Source organism: Vigna umbellata, chromosome 4, assembly GCF_029865625.1.
Source record: "Vigna umbellata cultivar VRB3 chromosome 4, Vumbellata_1.0, whole genome shotgun sequence".
Classification (NCBI taxonomy): Eukaryota; Viridiplantae; Streptophyta; class Magnoliopsida; order Fabales; family Fabaceae; genus Vigna; species Vigna umbellata.
In genome coordinates this window covers 42,118,844-42,130,076 of record NC_142168.1, presented here as the reverse complement: position 1 = coordinate 42,130,076, position 11,233 = coordinate 42,118,844, and the positions used below count along the sequence as shown (strand labels likewise).

The 11,233-nt window shown below is 31.5% G+C and overlaps 1 protein-coding gene and 1 pseudogene across 2 annotated transcripts; both read left to right on the top strand.

Moving 5' to 3' along the window:
• The first annotated feature begins 696 nt into the window (after nt 1-696).
• LOC148200248 (uncharacterized) lies at nt 697-1,312 on the top strand (annotated as a pseudogene).
• Nucleotides 1,313-2,702: 1,390 nt separating this feature from the next.
• On the top strand, nt 2,703-6,383 carry LOC124847790 (F-box protein SKIP14-like). Of its 2 annotated transcripts, none has more exons than XM_088111266.1 (3): nt 2,703-2,833; nt 3,168-4,149; nt 4,929-6,383. In XM_088111266.1, the coding sequence occupies exons 1-3, from the start codon at nt 2,805-2,807 to the stop codon at nt 5,484-5,486; spliced, it is 1,569 nt and encodes a 522-aa protein (XP_087967392.1). In that variant the 5' UTR covers nt 2,703-2,804; the 3' UTR covers nt 5,487-6,383. The 2 variants fall into 2 exon arrangements, with proteins under 2 accessions (XP_087967392.1, XP_047181317.2); XM_047325361.2 differs by having other exon boundaries at nt 2,730-3,059.
• The last annotated feature ends 4,850 nt before the right edge of the window (nt 6,384-11,233 follow it).

Here is an 11,233-nt window from a genome sequence, read left to right as displayed (position 1 = left end):
AATTAGTTTACAATATTTGAATATATATATATATATATATATATATATATATATATTTTTATTTAGTATACTCTCGGTGTTTTTTATTTTAGGCTAAAATAAAATAGAGAATAGTAACTTATAAAATAAAATAAGAGAAAAATATATTAGGCTAAAAATAAGTGTTAAATTTTTATCTCTTTGGGAATTGAATGGAAATTTCTCTTCATCTAATTTGACTTGATTATGTGTAATGGTTACTCTACAATTTATTTGTTTATTATATGTTTTGTTAGTTATTCAAATTATTTTTGAAGGTAGAATGTTTTGATAATTTATATTATATCTTAAATTATATTTAAATATAGTTATGGAGTGAATCTTAGTACCCATTTGAGAACTTAAAATGTGATAATAATGGAGTTTGTTACCAACATAGTTATGGATCGAAGCTGGATGAATGCACGTCGTCTTAGTGAAGACTATGAAAAGGGGTTGCTATATTCTTGCAATATGCTCAAGAACATGCAAGACCTGTGTGTGGGACATACTATTGTTCTTGTGTTCGTTGTTTGAACCAATTATGTCAAAATTTGAGCGATACGTGATCACCTATTCGTCTATGGCATAGTCAAGAGTTATACAATTTGGACTTGGCATGGAGAAGTATTAGACAACCCTAGTGCGTCAAGAACAACAGAATATGTTGAAGAATGGATGAATGATCATTTAGAGGATATGATACGTGATGTTGGTGAAGAAAACTTTGGAACAACTCATCTATATGATTCTTTGAAGTCTGATTCAGAGGAACAATTGTACTCAGGATGCACTACCTTTTCACGATTATCTGCTACTTTAAAATTGTTTAGTTTGAAAGCAAGAAATGTATGGACTGATAAAAGTTTCACAGAGTTGTTGGAATTATTGAGGGATATGCTTCCAAAAAAAAACACACCTAATCGTAACTACGAGGCAAAAAGAGTTCTTTGTCCAATGGGTTTGGAGTATGATACATGCATGCTCTAATGATTGTGTATTATATAGAAACGAGTTTGCTGCATTGAAGGTTTGTCCAACGTGTGGTTTGTCCCGATTTAAAAAGAAACTTGATGAGAACAATGTTGATGAAGAAATAGAAGGTCCCCTCGCTAAAGTGTAATGGTTTCCGATAATTCCTAGGTTGAAAGGATTGTTTGCTATTAAAGAAGATGCAAAGAACTTGATTTGGCATGCACATGAAAGAAAGTGTGACAATCTTCTTCGACACCAGCTGATTCTTCCCAATGGAAGAAGATTGATGAAATATTTCCAGAATTTGGTGCAGAATTAAGAAACTTAAGACTTGGACTTGTTACAGATGGTATGAATCCTTATGGAAACTTAAGTAGCAAACATAGTTCATGGCCGGTTTTGTTGATGATTTACAATCTTCCTCCTTCGTTGTGTATGAAGAGAAAATATATGATGTTGTCTATTTATAAGAATAAATTGATACAAAGAGTACATGATAAATACGATAACCCTAGACACGATATAATCATGATAAATATGGTAACTCTTGACACAATATAATCATGATAAATAGAGTAACGCCTGACACAATATAATAATTAATGATAAAATATCCTACAAAATTAAAAATATCATTAGTTTTAAAATATATATTTATAAAGGGTAGTAAAAATTGAAAATAAAATTTATACACTAAAATATATTAAAATCAAGTACAAATGCTTATCCAAATAATATTCTTTATTAATATTATTAATAATTAATAATTATTTATAGATTATAGATTAATTTTGGTTTGAATAATGTGTTGTTTAATTATTTTGTATATTTACTTTTAGTTTGAAGAATTTGAAAACTAACTAATATTATGATAATATATATATAAAAGATAAATATGTAATTTTGATTGTAAATAATATTTTTAAAATTAAGTAATATACAAAATCATTTCATATTTAAAATATAAAAGATATTGATTTATAACATAATACCTATGACTATATGTATACAATGCATTAAATTCTGTTGCAAGATTATGTCCAACTAAACTGGTGTCACAGGGAAGCTATATATTTTAAACATTGAAATCATAAACAAAATCATTTAAAATTTAAAATTTAAAAGATATTGATTTCTAACTTAATAACTATATTTATACCATAGTGCATTAAATTCATTCTTACCCAGCTCATAAAGTCAAGCACTGATGTCACATGTAAAAGTATAGTCGTAGTATTCATAGAATATTCTTTGTATATTAATATTTAATTTTAAAAAATAATTACTTTTTTTTAAAATATTATTCTTATAAATTAATTATTTTATAATTAATCATTTTAAAAAAATCAAGTTATAATTTTTTTTAAAATACAACCAAAAACATTTTTTTAACTATTTGTTTTGTATAATCAATTTTAACCTTTTTTTTATATCAATCAAATATTTTATATACTTTTAATTTTTTATATTATCTTTTTATTTTATTTTTTTACCATTTAGATAACTTCATCTTTTATTTTTTTTTTTAAACTATGATGAAATTTTTTTAATCCGTCCTAATTTATTTGTATGTAAATATAAATATTTATTCGGTAAGTATATTTATTATTTGAAAAGTATATCTTTAATGAGATACACCTCACAGTGGATTCTTATTTGTAACGTTTGAAATATTCTAGGATTGATCTTCAAAAAATAAAATAAAAACAAAATAATCTCAAAGAATCTGTGAACTTAATCTCCTCCATTTGTTGAGGAGAGTAGGAATCTGATCCTTGCCTCCTTGACTGTCTCAATCTCTAACCCTTTTCATGAATTGGCCAAAACAATTTGGAGTAGCGTAATTTCTCTCCTTTTTTTTTTTATGGCTATTATAACCCTGATTTTCCAAATCACATTTGTATCTTCTTTTTCTGTCCAACATTCTTCTGCCTAAAATTGTTATATTGGTGATCCATTTGCTTCATATCCCTCTTGGTTTTTTTCTCATTCTTCTATTTTCCCTTCGTTAAAAATCTTCCCTTTTTGTTATTTTTTTTCTTCAGTCATCAATTTGTGCTTTGAAGGTTCGTGTTTTTTATTTCCTTCAACTCAATTGAGAAAGAAAAGGGAGAGATTAGGCATTGTAGATTGATGGGGTTGGTGTATTGAGTCCCGCTTATTCTTTGTTGCAGGGATTCTGTTTCTTTGTTACAGCGACCCTTAAAAAGGGAAGGAATGGCTTTTGATGAGAAGAATTTGTGCCCCTCAAATGGGTCGGTGTTGGACGACCAGTCGATCAAAAGCTGTGGTTGTTTTGGCAGTTCTTGCTACCTGTGTTGTTTCAACGAGAATTTAGGAGAGACATGTTTTGATTTCGAGAATGCAAAGGAAGTGGTTGCTGATTATGAGGATGACGAGGATGAAGATGACAAGGATGGTGAAGAGGATAAAAACAACGATGATGATGTTCTTGATCGGTTGCCAGTGGACCCTTTTGAACTAGACATAGAATCTACATTGGCAGCATTCTCAGGTTGGATTGAGGATTTTGAATGGGATTTCCGACCTGAGGATATAGAATTTGTGCTGGGTGAAACACATGAAAAGATCGGTGATTATGATCATCTTCACCTTTTAGGTCTGGGTTGGGCTTGGAATGGCCCTGAGAATCTGCTACCTCAGGGGTTTAGTTATAAGGAGAATGAGATGTCTGTATCAGGTGATATTTTCAAAGGGTATCAAAATTTTGATGGGGTATTTAGTGGGGGCATTGTGACTGAGGGAAGTGCAGGGGGATTTATGAGGGTTAAGCATGACGATTATTTGGTTCCAAGCACTGAAGCAATGCAAAACTGCCCCAAAATTGAATGTGATGCTGAAAGAGGTGATCCTCATGATGCTTTGTTTTTTGTCTTGGGTTACCTAGGTGTACGGGACCTTCTCTCTGTTGAACAGGTCTGCAGATCACTGCGTGATGCTGTTAGAGGTGATCCTTTGTTATGGAGGACTGTGCACATTAATCAGCCATTGAACGAAAAGATTACAGATGGTAAACTTGTAAAGTTAACCAACAGAGCTCAAGGTACCCTTCAATGCCTGATCCTGGTGAACTGTTTATGGATCACTGACAGTGGTCTGCAAAGTGTTTTACAAAGTAACACAGGATTGATGAAGGTTAGTATTTGTAATATTATCCAAAACATAACATGTGTACATATCATTTATTAGACTGACCTCCTTTTAAAACCTTGCTTGAAGCTAACCCTACATCACTAGCTTAGATTTGGTGTTGTTTTAACTTAAAAACTTTTGGTACCCGTTCAGTCTTGTTTAGTTATGTTAACCTTTCTTTTACATCAAAATTTTCCAAGAACATATCTTTTAAGAGCTATGGTTTTTTCAAGTTGGTGCTTTGTATATTTTAGATTTCATGCTGGCAGTATTTTCTATATATTTGTTGTAAATATACAATGATGTCAATGTACAATATCTTATTGTGCCCTGGCTAATCAAAGCTAAACATTTTAATGTTTTCTTGCAACTTCATAAGAAACATAAGTTTTGATGGGACAATTAATGCATCTAAAACAGTTATCCCACTAGGAATCAAATTCTTGTTTTGTGTTTTGGCTTACCACTGGATGAAAAGTTATTACTAATAGCTAAGGGACAATTTTCTTTGTGTAGTAGAGTCTAAGCATTACAATTCAACTATGCCTTAACTCGCCTAACTTCTATTCTTGAAAAATTGTTGCACACACAACAGTAAAGATGAATGTGCACTACCATGCTAATGCTAATTCAATTACATTTCCTTTGCATGTTTATGAAAAACACATCATTGTCTATGTACTAGATGTTTTGATAACTTAATTTATATTGAAATGGCATATCTTGAACTTATGTATTTATATGTCCTTTGAAACTAACAAATTTGAATGTACATCTTTCAGCTTAGTGTGCCAGATTGTATCAGAATCACAATTGAGGGCATTTTATTGAACCTCAGGGCTCTTAAGTCATCTGGAAAATCTGGTATCAAGCATTTACGAATTGGTGGGCTTGGTGGTATGTGTCATGTGACTGAACAGCAGTTTGAAGAGTTAAAGGAATTACTGGATGCTAGCAAGCATTTGCAACATGGAGATAGGAAGCCGCAATTCTACAGGAGAGAATATTCACATATCTTACGTGAAGATAGCTGCCAAATTGACGTAGATGCGTGTCCAAAATGCAAGAAAGTGAGACCTATTTATGATTGCCCTGCTGAGAGTTGTCAGCAGAAGCATGTGGCTGCTCAGCTCTGTAGAGGTTGTACAGTTTGCATAACACGCTGCATTCGCTGTGGAAGATGTATCAAGGACATTTATGAAGAAACATTTTGTTTGGAGGCTCTTTGTTTGAATTGTTTTGATCAGTTCCTGCATTGTCCAGTGGAAGGGGAAAAGGAAGCTGCAGAATGCACTATTATTGGTGAGAGGACCATGTATCAGTTTTGTCTCTATGGCTAGGAATGTCTGATCTTCATGATCTTTTGACAAACATTGGACCAGAATCTGCACATCTGGCTGTATGGTTTCATTTGTGCAGCAAAGTTGAGATATCATTCGGTTGGAGAGGTACTGTAATTCCTCAATAGCTGAGTATCAGTTCCATATCACGAAAGTAGTTTTTCTTAAACTGTGATAGGGAAAAAGAAAAAAGGGTTTTGGAGGGGAAAATTAATTGAGATTGAATTTGGAAAACAACAAAGTTGAAAAAAGGAAAACAACAAAGTTGAAAAAAAAGGAAAAAAAACAAAGTGTTGAGTATAGGTGGATCAAGGGAAAAGGAGAGGGAACTCTCATGTCCAAGAGAAGTTTCATGATGTGATGCTTTCTGTGGTGAAATTATTGTCCAATTGTCCAAGTTTATTGAAGCAAAGCAGATGCAGATTTTTTATTCAACAATGTGATAAAAAATTCTCAGTTATTCTTGATTCAACGATGTGGCATGCATACAGATCTTTGTGACAGTCTCCATCTCCTTTAAACTGTTGATGAATGGTGATGCAGAAGAAGGGCGTATGCTGGTACTTGCAGTGGATCTCTGGGTTTTGATCATGGAAGAAAAAACCACTTTTTTTAGTTTTTAACAAACCATCTTTGGTCAGAGAAGAAGCTACACTGTCAAGCTAACTGGGGTTCTGAGAGAAATAAATTCAGCCATTGCAGCTTTGAATGCAATGTAGTTCCAGCTTCTGGAAATTGAGAAATTATCCTGGTAGAAACAATTGATTTTTGCTGTTTATGATGAAGAAGAAGAAAAGAAATTCTAAATTTTTGTTTTATTCCCTATTTTTTTTATTTGATTTTCTTTACAATTCCTTGTCTTTTACCTTCAATAATAATGTATCTTTTGGTTCACTGGCATATGCTATATATATACAATTCTCAAAAATGAAAGCACGAAGAGTGTTGCTCTCTCTACCAGTGCTCTCTGTTCCCAATTTTTTTTTATTTCAAAATTATCTTTTTTTTACATTTACTATTTACCTTTTTAACACCCCTCCCCCTCTCTTTCTTTCTCTTTCTCTGCAACCCCACGCCCCCCCTCCCCCTCCCTCCAACTTTCCCTTTCTTTGTCTCTCTCACTCACGTCCCCCCTCTCTCCCTCCAACTTTCCCTTTCTTTGTCTCTCACTTTTTCTCTCTTTCACTGCACCCTCCCCCACTCTCCCTTTATTTCTTTCTCTCCCTTTCGTTATTTCTCTGTAGTCTCACCTCCACTCTTCCATTCTCTCATTTTCGTTGAAGGAGATGAAATGTGCTTCAAGGATGAAAGCATAGGACTCAATGGTTATTAAAATTTTCTATAAAAATGCATTAATTGAATTATTGAGGATTTAAACACTAAGGTAAATTGTGTCGTATATACAGTGTATTTGTAGTAAACAATATAGGTTTTGAATTTGTAAATTAGTAGGTGTGTGTTCCTTGTATGGGGTCATGGATATTAGATAAAAAGAAAAACCGGTTTAAGTGTGCTTGTCAGGAGAAGAGCATGGGTATGTGGTTAAGGAGAAGAACATGAGTTTTTAACATCCCTTGATGGGTGGGGTATGGGATGCATTGGAATGTTTGTGAAAATTAAATTTAGTAATTAAATATTAGTGAAGCGCAAAAGAGGAATAGGGAGACAGAGGAAGTAGTCTGTGGTGGCTATCAAGCATGAAATGTGGCATCTTTTATTTTTCATTTTTCATCAATTCATGGATTCAGGAGGCCCGCATGTTTGAATGTGTGCTCTGCCTAAAACAATATAACTATATAAGTTTCATTGTATAAATAAAGTGTATATTTGTAGAAAAAAAAATATTATTACGTAACTATAATTTTAGTTTTTTAAAAAATAATCAAATTTGTAATTAGCATTTTAAGGCTTTTACTTCTTTTTTTAAAAATGACTATTTAGTTATTTGGAAAAATATTTTATTCAAATTAGTTTTTGTTTATTTTTTTTTAAAAAAAATTATTTTGAATTCAAATTACATAAAAGTTTAAAAAATAACTCAAAAAATACTTAAAATAGTGTAATAATAGAACTAAATATTCATTATTTATCTTAAATGTTGAAATCATTTTCAACATTCTATTAGAAATATGCAATATATTGGATTAAAGTATAGAAAGGATAATAAGAAAATGTATTAAAGTATAAGAGATACTATTGGAAGAAAAATAAATAAGTTACACATTAGAAAGAAACTACTTAGAACTGCTTATCAAACACTTTTTCTTTTTGTTGGTGAGACTATCTTATAAGCTAATCAAATAAGTTAGTGATTATTTCATTAACTTTACCAAAGACACTCTTGATCTTAATCATTAAATCCAATTCATTTTCGTATTTTATTTTCTATTTTAATAAATTGTCTTGTGCATATTATATCTTATACTTCCCAACTTGGATTTGAGCATTATTGGTGCCATTGAAAAGTTAAAAGAGAGCTTAAAAACTTTTCTTTTGGGAGCAAAATCCAGCTCACACGTATGAAGGGCTAAAAGTGTGTCATAGTCTTGCAATAATTTTGTTTTAGGAAATTATTACTACTATTATTAGTGAATAAGTATTTTTTTATCGATAACATAAAAAAATTTATATATAAATGTGACTACTTATGAGTTTGGTGCATTAGAGCAATGCCTCTGGAGGAGAAAAGTTTAACACCATACACAATTTGAGGAGTTGTAGGGGAAGAAAGTTCCACGTTTGCAAGAAGAGTTTTTCAATGAAATGTCATTATAAACAAGATTGGGGGGACCTTCAACAAGTGCTTCAACAAGTAGTGGTATGAATTTAGTGGTTTCTACTTACATTGAGAATAATATGTCATACTACAGAATTAATTGTGTAATTGTTTATAAGATGTTTACTTCAGAGTTGGGTGATGATGATCATCGGTACGTGGTTATAGTTAATTTGTTTTTCTAAGTTTATGTAGTCTAGATTAACTTTTTAATGATTTTGTTATGTATATTGAGTGATTGTTGAGATATTCAACCTCATTTTGACAGAACGATACTTACGTTGTTTAATGGTATTTAGTGAAGTTAAAAGTAACCTTGTTGTATTGAATTGATGTCTCAAGTGTAGGTAAATGGAGGATATAAATATATGTTTGGATGATATTGAATTTCATGAACAAGATTGTTGCAACCGGAATCACGATAAGACGACAAACCGAAAAAAAACGGGTTTAAAAAGAGACTTTGGATTCGCCACCATAAATTATTTTGAGAAAACTAAATAAAACCATAAAATAAAACATGGTCTATGAATAACACTTAGTCAACACGACTAGTCCGAGTTTAATCACTCCTGCTTTACAAGTATTTTAACCACTTTTGGTACAAGTATTCTAACCACTTATGGTCCAAGTATTCTAACAACTTTTGATCTCAACCCTATACAACACATCTAGATTGTTTAACTCAACTGAGCTAAACACCAAGTGTTTTAATTCTCTTGAGAGTTTACAACACAAACAATGTTATGAACAAAGTTACAGATAATAACTCTCAAAGAGAAAAAGTAAACCATACAAAGAATTATGTGATTTGCTAAGGTTTGTCTCTTATAGCAAAATATTCAACTTCAAACAGTATATGAGCATACTAAGCTTGTTTTGAGCCTTCACGAGTTAACTTTCTTATTCTTCTTGTCTTCTTTTCAAGTTTCCATCTATATATAGCTTTTCTTGAAAGATGACCGTTAGACAGAGAAGTTAACTTCAAGAGAGTGGGTAGCCTTTAGGTGGGAAGTTAGGCTTTACTCTACTTTCTAGAGGTTCAGAGCTTTATCATACCCTTTTATCTTAAACAAATAAGATGTGACAAAGCAGAAGGCTTTAAGGGAAACATTCCCAAAACGTTCTTCATATCTCACAACGTCTTTTTCTTGGGTGTAGTGATTTTGATCATATCTTTCTACTTAGTGATCTATACAAAATCAAGAATAAGGTATACAAGCATCGAGGTACTTTTTCATACATGCATTAAATATTTGGAACGTTGGTAAGCATTAGAAAATATTGCATGTTCAAAACATTTTATCACTTGTCATTTCATTAATAAATGCATCATTTGGTAAAGCATACATCATGTATATTCATCAGATGGTGTAAAATATTAGATGCTTTATCAAAGGCTATTTGAGTGTAGCATTTAGCGGTCATACATTAGACATTGTATTCTTAAGATGTTACGCTTGAGTTAACATGGTATTGAATAAAGCTTTCTTTTAGCTTCAGTGTTATAAAAGAGATAGACTTTCTTGTTCATAAAACGCTAGCTTGTTTACTCATATATGTCAGCAAAATCTTGAAGTTAGGAGTTTTGATGATACCCAAATCAAGTCTCAAGTGCTCAAATTGCATGAAGATCTTCCTAAAGACTTATGTTTTGTGTTAAAGCTTTTGTAATTAGTAGATTTATGTATATGGTTTTAATTGTGGTTGATTCCTTGTATTGTTTGATTTAAAATTTGTTTTGGAGTCACAAAAAATCTGCAATAATCGATTAGCACTTAAGATAATTGATTATCATAGAGAGGTTTTGAAGTTTGCTAAAAACTTATTTTGGTCTTTGGAATAATCAATTACCAGGCTATGATAATCGATTATCCATAAACGATTATGACTTACAATAATCAATTATCCCGACTAGCCATTGAAGTTTGTAGGCATGTTTTTACCGTTGTGCATTCATTGAATGCATAATCGATTACCGTAAGTGGATAATCGATTATCACACATTAAATACATAACAACAAATTTTTGGAGGTGTCCTTGAGTGAGATCCTTATATATTGATTTTAGTCTCTCATTCTGTTACACAAAAAACATATTTGAGTATTTTGTTTTGTGATAAGTGTGTTTTAGGTTTTGTGTAACCCTTGTGTTGTGGCTTTGAGAATTTGGTGTTGGCATAGAGCGAGAACTTTCATTGGAAGTGTGATCGAGTGTTATTGTTGTTGCTAAGTGAAGCATATCATCCTTTGTGAAGATTCAAAGGAAGTGTTCATCTTTCGTGAAACATTCGAAGGAAGTGTTCATCATTCGTGAAGCATTCAGAGAATGTGTTTATCCTTTGTGACCTTCAGAGGAAGTGAGTTTCATCTCTTGTGGTAATAAGAGAGGTGTTTTCTAAACATTAAATTTGTCTTTCTTTGTGATTGTAACAGTTTGTTGGTTTTTGTGCTAGTGAAAAATTAATCTCAGTTTGATATTAGCAACTAGACGTAGAATCTTGGTGATCTGAATAAGTATAAAAACCATTTGTGCAATTTTCTCTTTTCTTGACTCTCTTTATTATTTTAATTAATTGCTAAGGAAATTAAAATACTTAGAAAATTATTAAAGGCACGAATTTGCAATTAGAAACCAATTCACCCCCCTCTTGGTTATTTGTTTATGCTAACCATTTCCTGCACCGCTTTAACAATATCATCTATTAGATGATTCATTTGAAAAACAATTTCTTTCCTTAGACGTTCATAAATTATGTTCATTAGATAGTTCAGTATAGAAAAACATTAATGTGCTTGATTTTTTCTATAAATGATGTTACAAAATAACTTTCCCTTAGACGATATTTCTTTAAATACATCTGTTTTTTGCATATCAATATTTTGTTTAATGTTTTTGTTAAACTTCTAAACTTGAGTTTGCTTAGACGATCTAATTTCTAGACTGTCTTGTCTTAACAAATATCAATATA

Bases quoted from the DNA above. Each gene is read 5' to 3' on its own strand.
- LOC124847790 (XM_088111266.1), top strand. From the start codon at position 2,805: ATGAATTGGCCAAAACAATTTGGAGTAGC. The intron at 2,834-3,167 runs GTAATTTCTCTC...TCTTTGTTGCAG, and splicing joins CCAAAACAATTTGGAGTAGC to GGATTCTGTTTCTTTGTTAC. The intron at 4,150-4,928 runs GTTAGTATTTGT...TACATCTTTCAG, and splicing joins GTAACACAGGATTGATGAAG to CTTAGTGTGCCAGATTGTAT.